Below are 20,069 nucleotides of genomic sequence, written 5' to 3'. Positions count from 1 at the left end.
ATTATCAAAATTGAGTAAAACATTATTTTTAGCATAAATGAATTTTAGTGACTAATTAAAATAATAAATTTAATATTTTTTCTTGCCCTATTTTTTATTATTGATATAATTCAATTTAAACAAATTTAAACATTTTAAAACTACTTATATTTACATTAATATTATTAAATTACTGTAAAATTTAATCTTAGTTATTAATATAAAATAGGTTTCTAGTTAAAAAATATCATTTCTATCATTATTTCTATTATATATTATAGTTAAACTACATAAAAAGTAAAAATTAAATTAAACAATTATATCTTAATCTAGCGAAATAATCTAGATACTGAGTTTATAAGTATCTTGTATTTTAAAAATAGAGTTTTTTATCAACCATTCAAATGACATTAATACGAGTAAAATTTTTATTTTTAAGATATTTTTAATTTTAGTGTCTAGTAAAAATAATAACTTTTAACTATTTATTTTATTAAAAAATTTAAAATTAGATTACATAATAATTTAATAATATTAAATAAAAAATAATATTTTTAACACGTTTAAATTATTTTAGAATTAAATTAAGCTAAAAATAAAAGATATAAACAAGTAAAAAAATTAATTTTATTATTTTAATTAGACACTAAAATTAATTTGTACTAAAAGTAATATTTTACTCTGATTTGATAATAAAATTAATTTTGAATGAGTTTGATATTTGATAATAAATTTAAGGATAAAATTATAATATTAAATTATTAGTTTAGTTTTTCAACTAATAAGGAATGAGTAATAGTTTTATTAAAACTTAAAGGGTTTTAATATAATTAAAAAAATGCAGAGAGTGACTTATATATTATACCAAATGTTAGGGGATAAATAGTATTTAACTCAATTAAGTATTTATTTTCTTAAATTCGATTTAAATTTTCGATTAGTTTAAAAGTAAGATAAATGCTCCTATCGTTATACCTTTTAAACAAGCTCAAATAAGTCGAAGAAAAAAAAAATAATTAGAATTCAAGTAAATTGATTAAGATGTTTTTTTTTTTTTTTAACATCCTTCACTAGTCAATAATCAGGTTTTCAATTCCTGTTATGATTTTGGAAAAAGTAACATTCTAGGGTTATTGAGATTTAATTCCTTTATCTGGAGTGAGCTTAATCTGATTTCAGTCAAATAATTTGGTTGTGACTTGGGAATCACATATATGTGTGAGTCAATTGTTAAACAGGTGTTGCACCATAATAAATAACTAGGTGATCAATAAAAGCTGTTTGCAGCTTGGAAGGATGCATCATTTTCTTAAGAATGGCATATTATTATTATTATTATTATTATTATTATTATTATATCTTTTTTCAGAGGAAAAGGGGGATTCCATACTGATAATTTAGAAGCCATCCATTTTATACTTAAGTTTTTGTGCATGGAGGCTGACAGAACAACTAATCAATATTATTAAAAGTGCAGCTAAAGATTGTGAACAATTCTATCTCATGATGCATGTAATGTTTCTCATAGAAAGTTTCATGATTACCAGCTTGCCAAACAAATATTGATCGCACAAGTTCCCAAAATGTAAACTACTGCTGCACATGGGTCCATTCATTTTAAGCAAAAGCTGGTAAAACATGGGTACATCCATATTACATATAATAGCCATGTTTAACAAAAAGTTGCAGTTTCTATGAATAACATGATTGCAGAGGAGATTGATATGATACAGTAAGTCCACTTCCAAAATACTTGATCCCCACCACCAGATAGTATTATTCATAGATAGTATAATTATTGCATGTTACCCTAGGAATAAGCTAGCCAAAACTGTTAAAGCATGCGAAATGCGGATCTTTGATCCTGTTTCACAACAAATGAATGTAATTTCTAATCCTGCAGATTGATATGATATACAATAATCCTTAACCCATAAAGGGCAGAGTAAATTCAAATAAAACAAAATCTCTAATTCTAATTAGTAGTACCGTTTATCCAACTTATACAAACGAATGAATATATTTGGTATTATAAACATTCAGGAACAAAGAGGAAATAAAAGGGGGAAAAATCATTGTCATGATCTAACTGAGCTGAAGGCTATAAAAATCAGCTCGTCTGTGTTTTACCTAAATGACAGTTCCTAGCAGGGCCTACAAGTAATGTGATTAACTTCCATCCTATAGATTTTAAGGGACCGCAGCTAACCAATGAAAGAATCAATACAAGGAATGCATTTTCCCTGTTGCAGTTTGGATCAAGCGTCCATATTTTACAATGCCTCTCACAGCCAGTGAATATGGATGACCGCACAATGATGTAATGAGGAAAGCAAATTGGGGCACATGCTGGAAGTGGAAAGTGATGTCACTCCAAGAACATTTCCATCTGAGAATGCCTGCTGAATCCAAATTTGATCTAATACATTCCCTTGAAAACAGGATTTGTGCGGCAAATACTTGCTCCATATTCCTCATATTCTGCTTTTGTATGGCAAGCCTGCACAAGGAGCAGCCAAATGTCTCAATCTCGAGTCCTGATTTGAATCAGGAATGATAGCTAAACCTTGTGAGAGTAATAATCGACATACGACAACAACCCCAAAAACTCTAGAAGCATGAGTTTCTCTCTCTCCCGCTACCCATCCCAGCTCTTACTAACTTGGTCTTAAATGTCAAAAATTACATCACAGACCTGACTTGAGATTAAGTCAGATTCCCCATAATCATCACTTCAAAATTCAGAGAACCTTTACCCAAGCAAATGCATAAGTTTAAGGAATTATACAGCCTAGAGATAATGGACACAGAAATAACAGTACTAAATGGACCCATCTAAAGCAGCACATAATGATGTTCTTTCTCTCTTTTTTTCTAAAAGGTCCCAACTTGCCCATAAATTTAAGCAAAATAGATATAGACTTGCCAACTTGCCATATGGTAACATCAAGCCGCACGCAAGTCAAAATGATGCCATACTAATTTCCAAATGGAAAATTCACACCATATTCCACCAAAGTTTCTCCTATTATAATTGAGCCCCTCCACCAAAGATCCTCATCTAAATCTACTGGGGATGATAACAAAGAGCTTGAGAAATAAATAGTTGCCATAAGAATCAAGAATGTCAAAGGAGGGAATAATGTGCACCATGTGCTTGCAGATTCCTATTGAATGCTTGCAGTAGCCATTGCAGTTAATAGCAGGTGAAGGAAATTCATACCGCAAAAAATTCAGGTGTTGATGCAAGTACTGAACCACCGAACCAAACAGCAAATCTTTGAATAGGATGGCTGACTACATTTACTTCCACTGGTTGTGACTAGAAACTCAGAAAATAAAAATACTCAGACTTCTTAATTCTTATGTTATTAATAGGTATTGAAAAAATTGAGAAAATTGTAGAAGGTTTAAAATGCTTACTTTAATTTCGCCATTTAATCTAGCTTCAGATGCAAGAACCCGCGCATCTACAATCTTCTTCAAATCCCGTTGCAACCTTCTGCCAAAGTCCTTGAACATGGTTGAACCTCCAGACAACACAATATTCTGAAGTGAAAATCAAAACCAATAGCAAGTCAAAAAAAATTATGTAATGGAAAAGGAAGAAAATGTCAAATTTAAAATTTTCCAAGAATCATGTGTCTGTGTATGCTCAGTCAAACCATTTACCAATTGATGGATCTCTGAGAAGCAGTCATGCCAGTCTAATGAAATTGAAGACTATATGATCCCAAGTTTAAAATCCTCATATTATTGATTAAACAAAAATATGGCAAATAGCACATATCTTTAACTGCAAGGCACTCAGAGAAGGAGATAGATCCTGTTAGAAGTTGTATTTATCACTGTTATAGTGCACATGAGTGGATTGGGCACCCTCTTCCTCTGAGCTAGCTTTTGGGAATGAATTCTACCCAAGCCCATTTATCATCCATAACATCCACAATACAAAACTAGAAAATTTTATCCCACAGATATTTTCACATTATTAAAAAATTTCGGGAAAAATTTTCTTATTGCGCATTGAATTCAGTTCATCTAAGGGACAAAGCTTGCACCATTTATTTTCTTATCATATGTGATCTTTACCTTGTACAAAGCCCTCCTTGTATCAATTGGTGCAGACTGAATGCACTTGTCTATCAAAGCAGGTAAAGGAGTGGTGAAGTCGCTGCTATAAATCTCAGGATTAAAAAAGACCTAGGCAAGTTAAAAAAGTAATCAGAAGGTCTGCAGCATAATTAATATGAGAGAAGTGCATAAGCAGCAAAGTTCACTTGTTTTTACATAATGTTTGATATATGCTAAAGAAAACTAACCTCACATCCTATACTACTTTCATATTCAGATTCCTATATTTGTACCATTAGAAGTATAATTTCGTAAAATAAGACCAGGCAAATTGGCGATTACTAGGAGAACTGACTGTGAACAGAGGAAAGGATGAATAGAACATTTCACTAATTAGAAGGGGACGTCATACTGAATGAAGAAACTAGACATGGCCACAACGGGTCAGGTTCGAACCTTAACCAGACTGATCAACAGTCCCAGTTCATGAACCAGCCAGAACCATTATAGAAGGAGGCCAGATAAGAGTCCATCCCCCTCCTAAGCGTGGACTGGCAGTCCTCAACAGTTCAAATCGAAAACATACATACATATATTTAATGACTTGTTTTTGTCGGCATCTTCTAACCTAATAAATAACATGTTCATTTTTTATGTTACATTGAAAGTTTAATTGCTTCAAATTCAATTTAACTGAATCAGAACCAGAACCATTCTACATGGAGGCCGGGCCAATTATGGTCCATACTCAGGGAAGACTCGAACCTGCAGTTCTGGGCCATTTTTGCTTCGGTTGAACCATTGGCCAGGTTTAGGGCAGCGTTTTATGTAGCATGTGGGAACTTCTTGCAAGCCCATTACAAGCCCCAACACGAATTTCTCAGAGGAACATACGATATAGTAGTGGCAACAGTCATCTTATAATAATATATAGGATAAGTAAAAAGTTTGCATAGTTATTTAATAAAATCAAAGGCCACTGCAAGAAGAAAAGATCTGGAACACAGAACAAACCTCAGGGCCTAGAAATCGTTCATAGCCAATATCACAAGAGTATGGTGCCCCTGTTTTGGGTTTAATACCTCTCCAATGCTTAATGTACTTGCCGGGTTCTTTGTCATGCTTGTTGAACTCCTGGAACATTTGAGAATGTATAGATACATTTAGTCATTATACATAATATGGCACAATAGTCTAATTGAAATAGAGGATGTCAACCTTACTATAAAACTGTGAAAGCTTTACAGCCATATATATCACAAACCTATGCTACTGAAAATAATAAGGGAAGCACAAATCACCTTAACAATGTCAGAACAAGTGTAGCAGTGCATTTCCTTAACTTTTCGAGCTACATCAAATGAATCTTCCAGCGGGATATTCTCTCCTCTTTCCTACAACAAATGATTTCAAAGAGCAAGAAGCCAGCAAAACTAATTATTACTATACAAGCTACAAATATTCTGCAGGACAATTTAGAACACTTAGAAACTTTACTTATGAAGCCACTCAATGATTTTCATGACTGTAAAGTTTGAAGGCTTTTGAAAGCAATATAGCCAATTCAGTACACTGATTAGTCTGTCTTTCAATTGCTGAACCCTTAACTTTCATGGTTATTTATCCAAGTCAAAACAATGCCAAAATGTTCCAAAGTTCTAAAACATCTGTCAACTGGTTTTATAGAACTTTTGCAAACAAGTATTTACTAGACAAACATATTTAAATAATAAACAGCAATATGCAATTACTCCGATTTTATACAGATGAACAGAAAATCCAAATTAACATCATTATATATACGAGTTGAGAGTAAAATAAATAAGTCATGGTCCACATGCTGCCATGCATAAAACATATGAAACCCAACAATAAACTGATAAGAAAGTTACTCCACTTCATGCAGAGTAAGACAAGTATCAGGTGCAAAGTCAGAAAACATACCCGCATGAGCTGCTGGATAAAGAGAGTAACATCTTTTCCAGCTATAGGGATTGATTTAATGCTGCTCCCAATGACATAACCATCAGCAACTGGTACAACATGAGTTGCCCCATCTCCAACATCCACCACAACCCCTGTCATCTCACACTAAAGATGTTTGCATGTCAATCTCAAAGATATAAATCATTATGCTGAATATTAAGAAAATGATGTAAATATACTTTTTTATCTAAACATCATCAATATGCAAAAAAGAAAAACAGAGGGAGGGGGTGTTGTGGTGGTGGTGTGGGGGTGCCTAAATGTATGACCAGAGATTTTAAACCACGTTTTCAACTATCAACTATCTATCATGAAAAAGGGCAAAAAATTAAAAACAGCATTTTAGTTAGCAGTTTCATTCATTACAAAGAGCAAAAGCAAAGCAGCCACCAACCATTATTGTAAACATAATTCAATTACAGTCCTTCACATCTAGATACATTACAAGTTTCTGCAAAATTGTAGCAAACCTTTCAAAGTCAACATATGGAAAGCTATTTTTCATGCATTAAAATATCTAAGAATTAGGGTAACTGTTTATTGTACTAACTTCAACAAATCGGGCATTCTACTGACAAGCAAAGTGCTATTACCCAAATAATATCTTGTCCAATGCCTTCATGGACTTGAAACAAAGGTCATCGATCACAGTTACAATAAAATCTAAAGCTTAATAAAGTATTTCTCTTGGCATAATACAACTTTAGTTCCACAGTGCTTTTGATCCCGGACTAAATTGGATCTTTTTCCCTCAACAAATTGTAAACAATTCTATACTTGAGCAAGTCCATGAAGGATCTCATGACATGATATACATCTATATTGTGCCAAAAAAATTTCATGACATAGTTCACAAACCCTCAGTGCAGAAATATGAATCACTCTCTATAGAGTTCTGAATGTAATATTTGATAGGCTAAATACGCTGGCAGTATTCCTGCCCAAAGAAACAGAAAAGAGAAAAAGAAGAAGTACAAACAGAATTGATTAATGCAACTGCACATATTATCTGTTGTATTGCCATGCTAAATTGCTAAATTAAAAACATGACCTTACAGATTCAATGATTTCAGTCTACTTATAAAGTAAAAACGTGACCTTCACAATTGTGCCCAACAGTTACTCAAGGCCAAAAAGGGATGCAGGAAATCTATATGAGAAACCTGAACACCAAATGGTACTATTGATCAGAAATAACTATTTCACATTAAATTAATAGTGACAATATTCTACTTCAACTTTAGCATTATGTTATTGAAAATCAAGACCAAAGTTCAACTGCAAAGCTCTATATTCAACAAACAACATAATTCTCAAAACTTGAGGAATCAGTCTTTGATAGACAATAACACATATCTAATATCTCCGATGCACTCTCTAGTCTATTCATTTTGAACCTACAGCAGAACACACATGTTTGAAATCAAAGAAACAGCGATATCCACAAAACTAACCTTGGATGTTGTGTACCCAGCAGCTAAAGCAAGCACGGAGTTGACCGCAATATAAAGCCCAGGAACATTAAACGTCTCAAACATAATCTCACCGGTGTATTCACGAGTCTCCGGTGCAGTAAGTGGGCTCTCAGTCAAAAGAAAATAATGATCCTCTGGATCACACCTCAAATAATTAAATATACATTGCTGCCAGTACCTTTCCATAGCATCCCAATTATCAACCTGGCCGTGTTTAATTGGATAACTAAGGTTATAAGTATTACTAGATCTTGATTTAGTAATCGCCTCTTCTCCAATAAAGAAATCTAGATCGGCCATAACACCAGCGTTATGCTGTGATAACCAATTCGCTTTTGAAGTTGTTCTAGATTGATTTAGAAATGATTCGTTTACAGCTACAACTGTTGGTAAAATAAAACAAGGTTCTACGTTTCCCGCGAAACCCATTTTAGTATACCTGCAAAAGAATCAAAAAAGACAAGATTAAAAGAAATCATTAACTGGGGAATTCCATCAAACATGTCCAGCGCACCATTCAAACTATAAAAAACTAAAAGGGTATCAAAAACCCAGAAGAAGGAGAGAATACCCAGTGCCGTTGTCGATGACGACGGCAGGACGATTGGTGGGGTCCATGGGAATGGAAGAGGAAACGCTTGTGGAGGACAAAGCAGAAAGTGGGTATAAAGGAGAAGGTCATGGTAGAGAAGAGCGCTTAGAGAAGCGCAAAAAAGGAGGTGAATTAGCAATGAAAGAAGACTTGGATCGCAAGTGAAAGCAGCCACTCAACGGTAATGGTAGCTTCAAGTTGGTGAATACGTATAACAAAAATCTACCCATTTCAACAACAATAAGACATAAAACAAGGTCTCCTCATCATCAAATTCAAGGTCATAGCACCGAAAACTTAACACTCTGTTCTTCTTCTTCTTCGTCTTCGTCTTCGTCTTCTTCTATACCTATAAAATATAAATCAATCGATTTCTGTGTTGTTCGTCGATTTGGATACTTTTCTTGGCAATTGAGGCTAAACGCAAAGCAAACAAAAAGGACTCCCTTCTCTTCCTCGTCTCTTTGTTTGGTACGATTCCTTTTTAAATTTAATGATATCAGTCAGATTTGACTCTCAATGGTACCGTCTTCCACCGTCCGATTTTCAAATTACTTACGTGGGACCGACTGTGTCTGTATCAGAGCCGCGGTCCTACCGTGGTCCGTGCCTACCTGCTGTCTATCTTTGGAAATTATTTATTATTATTATTGATTACTGTTGTTATTATCTTTTCCCAGAGTTGTTATTATTATTATTAAAAAGTAATAATAGAAATTCTGAAATCATTATTGATTTATTCAACATTTGAATTTTTATTTAAGAAATTGAATTTTCTTTTTGAATGTTTAAAGAAATTAAAATTGCTAGGTTTTATATTTTTTTTAATTAATAGAAAATCTAATAGACCGTAGACTACATAATAGAAAATAATTATTTTTTTATATTCGCCGTAAAAGTAAAAATTTATTTAATATAAAAATAGAAATTCGAACTCACTCCTCCACTACCACTTGAATTTAGTCTCGGGTGTTAGCCCTCATAATATCGCTAATTAAAGAAAACTAAACTAAAATATATCAAGATCTGAAACTTTAATAATTTAGTAATTCAACTATATATCTCTAATTTAGTATTAAAAAATTTAATTAGTTAGAATAAAATTAATTTTATAGTTAAAGATTAAAACATAAAGCACATAGTAGTAATATCTTTTGTATTAAAAATAGAATTACACATTGACTGACTTAGAGATTTATAATATATAAAAATATAATTTTGTTTTGAGTAATTTTTTTGATATATAAATTTAAAAAAATTAAATATAAAATTCTATTCAAATTAAGATATGCATCTATCAGCAAACTAAGCTTATGAATATTTATTGAGCAGTGTCTCGATTAATATTTTATAATTATTATTTAATAATTAAATTAGTTACTTCTATAAGAATATAATAGATTTAAGAATTTAGGAATCCGGTTCTAAAATAGCTTTTAGTACAACCCCCATTGCACAACCAATAACCTATTGAAAAGAGAGAGAATGGTTATATTAAGAACAATACAGCAACAACAAAAATACAAAGAAAAAAATAAATAAAGAAGCTCAGGAAAGAGCAATTAGAAGCTCATAAGAGAGCAATCGTTGGATAATAATGTTTAGGGCTTAACGTTGAGAACCGGATACCGAAGCCTTGTTTTTTTCTTTTAATCAATTTCTTTTTTTCATTAATTAGTTTAAAATTTTATTGTAAAAATAAAATAAAAATCTAAACGTATTTGATAATTAAATAAATTTTAATTAGACCGAATATAGTCCAGCCCAGTCCAATTCGATTATTCTAAAATAAAATAATTAAAATTGTAATAAATTGATTTAAGTTTTTAGTTTGACATTAGATTAATAATTTAGTATAATTTTGATTTTTTTTTAAGAAGATGAATAAATAATGATTTTCAGATATTAAAGATTAATAGTTTTCTAAAATTAAAGAAAAAAAAAAGCATTTTTCCTGACAAGAAAAATAATAATCATTTGTGTTATTTTGAAAGGTTTGGATTGGTCTAAAGTTAGATTTTTATGCTACGTAAATTGGGCTTTTAGCCCTTATATGTATCCAAAAGGGCAAAGGGCTTTAATTGAACTTGAGCCTTTGCTCTTGATGCTTTAACCTTAAAATAAAATGGATGTGAATGAATACAACACAAATTTAAAATTTGAAATAAAAAAGGGCAAAATCCATGTTTTGGTTCGCGTAGTATATGAGTTCGATTCTTGTTTATATATCAATTATGTCGTAAATAGTTACTTTACTTTTATGTGTTTTAACTCGATGATGTCTGTTATTCTCTTTTAAATCTCATTTTTAACGATCCGATTCAGAATTCAGGAAATTTTAATGCCAACACTTAGTTTCACAATTTTAGAAGGTGATGGTCATTTCAAATAATAAAGCAGCGTTATAGTTGATTTTGATTGACTTAATATGAATTTTCAATATTTTTTACGATTGCTATTGTTGTTATCGAATGTGAATCTAATGAGTTATAATATTTTCTTTACTCATAATTGTGGTATTTGGGGAAATGAATTCAAAGATATATATTTTTATGCACTTAGTGCTCAGCTTGATTGGTTAATGAATATGAGTTTGTGTACAGATTTTCTGGATTTTGATGATTTTATTATTAATAATTTGATGAAATTGTTGATATAAAAACTAACTATAAAAATAAAAATACTATTTACAACCAATTAATATATAGAGAGATTAGGCCTTTTGTCTCTTTGGTAGGTTGCCATGCTAATTAATTAGCTTTGTGGACATGACATTATCAAATCTAATCTAACCTACTCTTGTCATTCTCTTCTTTAAAGGGATTATACACAAAACTATTACCTCTAACTTGACATGTTGAAGTGGTCACATAACATACAGTTATATGGGGGCTATTTGTGTTTTATCAAATCCAAATTATGTCGGCAAATTTCTGATTGGGGCATGGATTAATCATAAGATGATTAGCATGATTGGCATTGCAATCCATCCACAACTCATGCCTTTATCAAAGATTACATGTCTATAAAATCCAAGATAATGTCTGAAGTTAATTTGCTCAAAATATCCAAAATTAATGTTATTTGGTGCGTGCTTTAGTTATTATAGTGATAGCTCACCTTTTATAGTGTCTAGTCATTTTTTGTGTATAAATTATCAAAAGAAATTAATAAGAAATAGAAAAAAATTAATGAAAATATATCAAAATAATAGTATATTTAATGTCAATAAAAGTATCGACCGGACCTATCTTTCTAAGAGCAATACACTCTTACTGTTCGAGCATTATAATTTTTTTTAATAGATAGATTAGAAGTTTTTATAATATATTAATAAAAAATACACTTTTAGTTTTTTACAAATATCAATTAGAAAAACTAATGAGAAAATTATAAATTTATAAAAGTTGAGAAAAAAATTATTAACTTCATAAATTAATCATTTGAGTTTACTTGCTAAAGTTCTAAATTTTATGCTAATCGTTTTGACCCGTGAATTATTATTATATACGATTTTAAAAATAAAAAAGGAGACCATAAATTTTAAATTATGATTTCTAAAATCCAAAGAGTAGTAACAAACAAATAAATATTGATAAACAAAAGGTAAATTTTAAATTTTATTAAATAGTATTTGTTTATCATTGAAATCAATTAGCTATCGGCTCAAATAAATTCTATTTAAACTATAAGCAAACTTGATATAAAAAAAACTACAAGCAAAGAATTTTAAAATTTAATTGGATTAACAACAAAGATGTATTTATTATTTTTGTTCTTCTCTAATGATGAGTGATATAAAATATTAATACCCATTATAACTGGTGCAAAAAAAAAAAAATAAAAAAAAAATAAAAAGAAAAAGAAGGGTCAAGAATATATATACATATAATGCAAAAAAGGAAGAAAGAAATGATGAGATTTGCAGACAAATTCTCCCCTTATATCTCTTCCTTTTAAAGAATATAACAGTCAGTCCATATGGTTAAAGTCTTTTTTTTTTGTTTTTTTTTATGGTTTCTGAGGAGACCCACATTTAAATGAATTGACCATATATATCATTTGATTCGAAAATAAAGCAAAATGAATTTTCTAATTTAATACAAAGTGCAAAATAAAAAATTGTATTTTTATTTTAATTTTTTGCTGATTTGAAAGTAGATAATCCAAATGAATGGCCCCTAATGCAACCCGCAAATTCTCTTAACCTCTATTGTTTCAAAAATTATGGACCTTTTCACCACAAACAAACAATCCCAATAAAATAGAAGTATGAAAATCCCAAATGCTATTGAGTGTATCCAATCCCTTGTTCACTATAATGGTTCTCACCATCCACATAAATACTCTTTAATTAATTAACCTCTCTATCAATGTCTCTGTCAACAAATTTCCCATCCCAAATTAGCCACAAATGGACGAAGAAAGAAAGTCACAGCAGCAGTGGTCAGTGCTATTTTTCCAAGTGTATGTGCTGTGGCCCAAATTAGTGTTTTAGGGTTAGTAGCTTTGCAAATTGAGTCTCTCAATCGATAGGGACACTGACTTTTTAAAAAAAAAAAAAAAAAACAAATCATAGTGTTTATATAAAGTCTTTAAATCTCATGCATCAATTAGATAAAAACATAAAATTATTAAAATAAAAGTATTATTGTTTATGGGATAAACTACTTTTAAAATTATTCGTTAATAAATAAATTTATTTTACTTTTATTTACTAAACAAAATAATATAAATTTAATTTAACTTATTAAATAAATAAGTAGCAAATTAGTAGATTAAAAAAATAAAATAAAATAAATCAATAGAAAAATAATTATCTAAAAAAATATTAAAAGAAAAGTGTTGCTAGCATTTCTCTTATAAGTAGTAATATAATTACATTACTAGTAATAAACACATGATAAGATAACTTGCAAAATGAAAAAGAAGAAAAAAGAGTTGCACCATTATTTATATTATCATAAAACTATATAACAAATGTTATTGAACTAGGAATAGGATTCCCCACCAATCATCATAAACAAATATAATAATACATAATAAAAAAAAATTGAAGACAACCAATCAATGCAAAGAAAGAAGGGAGAGAATTATGGGGGAGTGGGGGGCAACCAAGTCATTTCAGTCAAGCTTTTAGAAGACCCATGGGCCATCCGGCCCAACAGAAAAAGAAGAAAAGGAAAATATAAGAGAAAGAAAAGAAAAGCAGTCTACTCTTCTTCTTTCTTCTTCTACTTCTTCTTCACCACTACTGACTATACCAACTGTACACAAAAAAATGCGCACGTTAGCCTGTCTCTCCATAATCATCACCTCCAGATCATTAATACGTATAATGCGCCTCTTTTAAATGCTCTCTCTCTCTCTCTCTCTCTTATTAGCTTAACCTACTACGCTACTTACTGCTTCCTCACTGACCCCTCTCTCTCTCTCTTTCTGCCTTAAATAGATCTGCGTGCCTCCTCTCCCGTTTCTTTCTAATGTCACCGAAACGTTTCTTGCCTCTTTTCACCGTTTCCACCTCCGCTTGCTCACTACATTCCCTCAACCGACGTCGTTGATGAGCTGCTTCTCGTGTGCTCGCTCCGATCCGGTCCTACATTACGCCATATCGGAGCTGTGATCTTATTATTGTGGAGACGCTGATATCTTGCACCTACATTTTGGCCCTTTTTGCTGTTAAAAAAAAAGAAGAAAGAGAAATGAATCCACTGTGCTGCATTGCTCCAGTTTCCATCGATAAAGATCGAGCAAATCCTAATCCAGTAGTAGCAAAATCAGTAAGCCATAATCAGTTAGGGCTTGAAGGCGGTTTATATAATAGTAATAGTAATAGTAATAATAATTATAAAACAGTTAATCACAGTTCTAAACCTAGTTTTTCAGCTCAAGTATCATCAGTTGGTACGGATTTAGATAGACTATCAGGTGTTGGTGTTGGTAATCATCATAATCAAGATTTTGTTCTTGAAGAATTGGCTACTAATGAAGCAGCTAGGGATTATAGTGGTGGCGGTGCTGTGGCGGGGATTTTGTATAAATGGGTGAATTATGGGAAAGGATGGAGGTCAAGATGGTTTGTGCTAGAAGACGGAGTGTTATCTTATTATAAAATTCATGGACCTTATAAGATTTTAACAAGTCCAGCTAGAGAGAAAGATGTTAGGGTTATTGGGGATGAGTCTTTAAGGTATATGAGAAAGGCTAATTGGAGTAGTAACAGGCTTGGAGCTGGAGTTGGAGCCAAACAGTGCAAGCCTTTTGGTGAAATTCATTTAAAGGTTTGTTATATATTTTTCTATATGTTTAGTTTAAAAAGGAAGGCTGAGGGTCACTTTTTTTAAAAGCCAGTGTGCGTGTGTTGTTTATTATTGGATGTCTTACGTTTCTGAAATTGTTTAATGTATCTCTTGTTCTTTTGGAGATCTGGTGTTCTCTATTGTTTTATGATTTGCTATGCTGGGAAGCGTTATTGATTTATCTCTTTTAGAAAAACTTCATATTGATGGCGTTTTGATCAATATGAAAAATCTATTCAAGAGTTTAATTAAAAAAAAAACTAGGTTGTCGGGTCCCTATGTGCTGATGAGTGTTGCTTTCTTAAAATCAATCTAGCAATTCCTGTTGGGTGCTTATCCAGATTATCTTTCTATGCTCATCAAGTGCCTGTTGGCACTGAAATATCTAGAATCTGAAGCATTGTTTGGATTGTCAATCTTCAATTCCTCCTCATGACATAAGTATTAATATTTTATTGCCTGTCTAATGCATGATAGAGGCAATACTTGCGTCCTTATGACCTCCATTATCCATAAGTTTCACCATTTTGGATTACTTGGTGTCCAGGTGGCTTCAGTTCGTGCAAGCAAATCAGATGATAAAAGACTTACCATATTCACAGGAACAAAAACTCTTCATTTACGATGCATATCGAGAGAGGATAGAGCAGGATGGCTTGAGTCACTCCAGGCTACTAAAGATCTTTTCCCTAGATTGTTGACAAGCAGTGACTTTTCACCTTATGAAGATGTTGTTGTTTCTACTGAGAAGTTAAGATTACGGCTGTTGCAAGAAGGTATTGGTGAACCAGTTATAAAAGACTGTGAGTCAATTATGCTTGTAGAAGTCTCTGAATTGCAAAATCAGCTGAAGGCTCTCCAACGAAAACACATTATATTGCTAGACACACTGAGGCAATTAGAGGTACTTCCCCTTCTTTAATTTTCCATCTTGTTACATATAAAAGTTAGTTTGAGCATTTGCAAGCATGGTAGACATGTCTTTTTAATTGCAGATTGTGAGCATCCAGTAGGACAGCTTTTATTCATTTTTCATTGCTATGCTTTGTTGTGGCCTTATATTTGGTCCTAGAGTGTTATTTTCATTTGTAGATGTTGGAAACCATGCGACAGACACTGATGCAAGTGTTGGTAGTGAATGTAATATGCAATTTTTGCTCTAGTTGAGAAGACAGTAAACTAAGCATAATCAATAGCATAACACTAATTTGCTAAATTTATTTCTACTTTTTATCTTGCTGATTTATATGTTTCTTTCTTGTGGTTTATTCTTCTCAGCCATTGCCCATTGGAAATTAATTAAGAAGTTTCTTATCAGTATGACATTGACTTATCCAATGAAAAAGGAATTTAATGGCCATTATTTTTCTCAATGCTTCAAATAGTCTTGCCATTTCTTGAAGTATTTAGGAGTGCTTTGTTTTTTTGTGCTCATATGTGATTCAAACAAATTGCTGTAAGCTGCGTTTTAGGATATTAGAGCTGACTGTAATGCCGCTTGAGTTTCAATTCTTTCTGAATTAATGTTTTATTTGTATGCAGCTCTGTGTTAGTTATTTTATCATACTCTATACTTGGCAAAGAATTCTTCTGTTGATGTTCTGCTGGATCAGGTGGTGAAAACTATTAAAGAGTAAATTCTATTCTCTTCTAAATTGATTTGCAGACGGAGAAAATAGAGCTGGAGACTACTGTAGTTGACGAAACAAAGGAGCGTGAATCATATTGTGGACAAGCAAATAGAAGATTTAGTGGTGAGTTTGCTACTAGAAGATTTAGTGGCCACATACTTCAGTCGACATTACACTACATATACTAGAAGTATTTCATGTCTCTTTCTAGTTGCTCATACTTATAGGTTAAACAATGTACATACTCCAAAACCTTATATGTGATACAATGCAAACAATGGTTGTTTACAGTAAATATAAGAAACCTTCCAGTCAAAGCATATCGCTGGAGCAAGTTAATATTCTTGATCATCTGAATATTGTGCATCAATATATTTGCATTGCACTTGGCACTCAAATAATTTTCTCTAAATGTGACGCTGTTAATGTAGCTTAATAGATCATATTTCTCTTGGGTGATTGTATGGTGATTAGTACCTATCGGACATTACAACTCCTTTACTTCTTGTATTTTTGTGTATTATCTGCATCTGACTGTTCCTCATCAGTCTCCATGTCCATGATGCCTTTTCCAGCTCAAAAGAATTTTGGCCAAATTGCTCAAAAGATTTATCTCTTCTTCAGCAAGATTTTCTAATGAGACTTATGGTTATTTCCCTGCTTGGCTTTTACTAAATCTCTATATTCTGTGTCATAGATTTCTATTCTGTCATGTCTGAAGGCAGTCCGAGCGATTCTGAAGCTGATAATGAAAGTCAAGATGGAGCAGATGTTGAAACAGATGAAGATGATGGGACATTTTTTGACACAAATGACTTTTTGTCTTCAGATGCTTTAAGAAGTGCTTCCTACAGGAGCAGGGAAACTACGGGAAATGCTTGTATATATGATAGTGACCTATCTTTTTCTGATCATTTGCGGGGGGCATCTGGAAAGGAAATCAGGACAATCAAATACCCCTATGTTAAACGAAGAGACAACTTGCCAGACCCAAAGGAAAAAGAGAAGCCTGTTGGGCTGTGGTCAATTATCAAGGAAAATATTGGGAAGGACTTGTCTGGAGTTTGCCTTCCCGTCTATTTTAATGAACCACTCTCTTCACTGCAAAAGTGCTTTGAGGATTTAGAATATTCGCACCTGGTTGATCGAGCACTGGAATGGGGAAAGCAGGTTATGTCCTCAGCTACCTTCTTGTTATCACTGAATAGACTTTGAGGTTGATTTTCTTGTTAAATTTTAGATCTAGATAGTTGATACATCACCTTAGTCTGAAAACAACTACATTGTATCAATGGTAGTAATTTAGCACATAAAATGTGCTAAATTAGACAACCTTGTTTGTGGTCGTGAAAGTATTTCTGTTTTGAGCTTTGTAAGTTTCATTATCTCCTTAGCTTTTAATTCTGCTATAGGCACCGCTTGGGAAACTTGGATGTGTTGGGTTATGGGATATTGCAGGATTGTCTGGTATTTACTTAAGCCTGTCTAAGATTGTTGTTACTTTGTTAAAAAATGCTGTACCACGACTGTATACAAGAGCAGAAATATTCAGAAGTAAGCTGAAGTTCTTTAAAATTGTTTGTTGGTTGCATTGTATTTAATCTGTATCATTCTTGTGTTGCACTTATTATGGTAGCTAGTGTTGTATCAGGATTTTTGTTTGATATTTGCATAAAATGGGAATTTTAACACATTGCAGGGGAATGACTTGATGAGAATACTGAACATTGCAGCTTTTGCTGTATCTGGTTATGCCTCAACAGAAGGTCGGCAGTGTAAACCCTTCAATCCTCTCCTTGGTGAGACATATGAGGCTGACTATCCAGATAAAGGACTTCGATTTTTCTCAGAAAAGGTGCTGCACTTTTTTCATCCTATTTAATAATATTTTAACCTGGTTCACAGCAAACACTATTGTATTAAAAACAGATTTACTGTTCTTCGTTGTGTAGTAAATTGGATAACTGTTTAAATGTTCCTTGACGAGACACTTTTCATTCAGGTGAGTCACCATCCAATGATAGTCGCTTGTCACTGTGAGGGAAGAGGATGGAAGTTCTGGGCAGACTCCAATATCAAAGGGAAGTTTTGGGGGCGTTCTATTCAGCTTGATCCTGTTGGTGTTCTTACCTTGCAGTTTGAGGACGGTGACACCTTCCAGTGGAGCAAGGTCACCACTTCTATTTATAACATTATACTTGGAAAACTTTATTGCGACCACTATGGCACCATGCGCATCAAAGGTAGTGGCAATTATTCCTGCAAGCTTAAGTTCAAGGAGCAGTCCATAATAGACCGAAATCCTCATCAGGTAATCTTTTGCATGCGAATAATTATTAGAGCTCACTCTATCTCACACTTCAATGCATTATTTAATCACAGAGAAGATTCTATACCCCCCTCCCCAATCTTTTTTCTTTTCCCTCTGTCTTTGAGTTAGCACACAACCGGCTGTTCAGTACCCCAAAATATCCAAATTTTTTGCTGATAGTGCAGGGACTAGAATGAATTTCTTTTTTCTTATTTTCATGGAAAGAATCCACTAAAACCATTCTTAGTTTCATGAAACCTTGATAACTTTTAATTCCAAGGAGTTATTTATATGAAAAAGCTATTAAGATTCAATCAATTTAAAACTAAGAATCTGCTATCTATATGTATAGAGACTATTAATCCAATGGCTGGTTCAATAGAAGTTGGATTATAAAAACTGTGAAAATAGATTGCTTGTAGCCGCACAGGTATCATAATAAATAATTTTCTCTTTTCTTATAAAATTATAGGTTCATGGGTTTGTACAAGATAATAGAACTGGGGAGAAGGTTGCAATGTTGGTTGGCAAGTGGGATGAAGCAATGTACTATGTGCTAGGAGATCCAACTACAAAGCCAAAGGGTTATGATCCAATGGCAGAGGCTGTTTTGCTCTGGGAAAGAGATAAATCTGTTACCAGGACAAGATACAATCTCACCCCTTTTGCAATAACGTTGAATGAATTGACTCCTGGCTTGTTGGAGAAATTGCCTCCTACTGATTCAAGACTCAGACCAGATCAGAGACACCTAGAGAATGGGGAATATGAGCTGGCAAATGCAGAGAAACTGAGACTCGAACAGTTACAAAGACAGGTACATATCTATCTTTGAGTTTGAGCATAATATACATAATTAACCTAGCCTGCCCCTCAAGTAATAACGGGGGCTGTGAGTTTCCTCTGAATTACCTCAAATTAACATAAATAGAAATTAGAGAACTCGATCTTTCTTATTTGTTTCTCTCAAAGCTCTTCTTAGTTGATTATAATTTAAACCTTGATTATTGGGTTACTGCCCTGGAAATTTTTTTAGAATCCCACATGATGCCAGATGCACCATCTCTCTATTTGCAATTTCTGCCATTCTTGAAGGAGTGACATAACCAAGTAACTTGTGTTCTTTGTGGTGCAGGCAAGGAAGTTGCAGGAAAGGGGTTGGCAGCCAAGATGGTTCCGCAAGGATGAGGAAAGTTGTTATCGTTATGTAGGTGGTTATTGGGAAGCAAGAGATAGGAAAAAATGGGATGGGATATCTGATATTTTTGGCCAAAATAGTGACTCATCTTCATGTTTAGTGGAAGAATGAGTTGTTTGGTATTGGTTTCTTAAATTCCTGTTAAAATTGAAAATCTGATTTTAGATGTAGCTTTGTTTTAGTCAAGAAAGAAGTTCTCCAAGGTGTACTTACAACATGCCAAGTTTTTCCAGCTATCTAGTCTACGGTGGTGCATTCCTTTCCATTTTCTGCTTTTGGTTCTTGTTGTCCGAACTCGAATAGTTACTTATTTTTTTTTTTTTTTAGAGACTAGCCAGAAAACTAAACAATAATTATATATACATATATTTTATTTAGAAAAACAGAATAGCAAGAATCAAAAATAGAAAACAAAATGGACATCCTATGGAACCACCTTCGGCCTCACTGGCCGTTGGTGTTGGTGTTGGTGTTGGTGTTGCTGTGCTTGTATATACGAAATTAGAGATGCAAATAATAAG

General features: G+C 32.7%; 2 protein-coding genes across 3 annotated transcripts; one reads left to right on the top strand and one right to left on the bottom strand.

The window, feature by feature from the left end:
- Positions 1 to 1,858: 1,858 nt before the first annotated feature.
- LOC8285455 (actin-related protein 3) lies at positions 1,859 to 8,600 on the bottom strand. 2 transcript variants are annotated; one of them, XM_015716770.3, is made up of 9 exons: positions 8,086 to 8,600; positions 7,494 to 7,953; positions 5,998 to 6,144; positions 5,355 to 5,447; positions 5,068 to 5,187; positions 4,072 to 4,182; positions 3,403 to 3,528; positions 3,203 to 3,308; positions 1,859 to 2,479 (listed from the first exon to the last, which is right to left on the bottom strand). In XM_015716770.3, the coding sequence occupies exons 1-8, from the start codon at positions 8,130 to 8,132 to the stop codon at positions 3,213 to 3,215; spliced, it is 1,200 nt and encodes a 399-aa protein (XP_015572256.1). In that variant the 5' UTR covers positions 8,133 to 8,600; the 3' UTR covers positions 1,859 to 2,479; positions 3,203 to 3,212. The 2 variants fall into 2 exon arrangements, with proteins under 2 accessions (XP_015572256.1, XP_002515041.1); XM_002514995.4 differs by having other exon boundaries at positions 3,203 to 3,301.
- Positions 8,601 to 13,324: 4,724 nt separating this feature from the next.
- Positions 13,325 to 19,813, top strand: LOC8285456 (oxysterol-binding protein-related protein 1D). Its single transcript, XM_002514996.4, has 8 exons — positions 13,325 to 14,390; positions 14,956 to 15,312; positions 16,075 to 16,162; positions 16,737 to 17,209; positions 17,739 to 17,894; positions 18,042 to 18,350; positions 18,823 to 19,167; positions 19,486 to 19,813. Exons 1-8 carry the CDS (start codon positions 13,812 to 13,814, stop codon positions 19,657 to 19,659), a joined length of 2,481 nt encoding a protein of 826 aa, XP_002515042.1. The 5' UTR covers positions 13,325 to 13,811; the 3' UTR covers positions 19,660 to 19,813.
- Positions 19,814 to 20,069: the final 256 nt, after the last annotated feature.

This window comes from Ricinus communis, chromosome 7 (assembly GCF_019578655.1).
Source record: "Ricinus communis isolate WT05 ecotype wild-type chromosome 7, ASM1957865v1, whole genome shotgun sequence".
In the NCBI taxonomy this organism is placed as follows: domain Eukaryota; kingdom Viridiplantae; phylum Streptophyta; class Magnoliopsida; order Malpighiales; family Euphorbiaceae; genus Ricinus; species Ricinus communis.
This window is presented reverse-complemented; position numbering and strand designations above follow the sequence as displayed.

Excerpts from the sequence above, each read along its gene's own strand:
- LOC8285456 (XM_002514996.4), top strand. The coding sequence starts at position 13,812 with ATGAATCCACTGTGCTGCATTGCTCCAGTTTCCATCGATAAAGATCGA. Across the intron at positions 18,351-18,822 it reads TAGACCGAAATCCTCATCAG|GTTCATGGGTTTGTACAAGA; the intron begins GTAATCTTTTGC and ends ATAAAATTATAG. Across the intron at positions 19,168-19,485 it reads TCGAACAGTTACAAAGACAG|GCAAGGAAGTTGCAGGAAAG; the intron begins GTACATATCTAT and ends TTTGTGGTGCAG.
- LOC8285455 (XM_002514995.4), bottom strand. The coding sequence starts at position 8,132 with ATGGACCCCACCAATCGTCCTGCCGTCGTCATCGACAACGGCACTGG. Across the intron at positions 7,954-8,085 it reads GTCATCGACAACGGCACTGG|GTATACTAAAATGGGTTTCG; the intron begins GTATTCTCTCCT and ends ATTCTTTTGCAG. Across the intron at positions 4,183-5,067 it reads AACGATTTCTAGGCCCTGAG|GTCTTTTTTAATCCTGAGAT; the intron begins GTTTGTTCTGTG and ends TAACTTGCCTAG.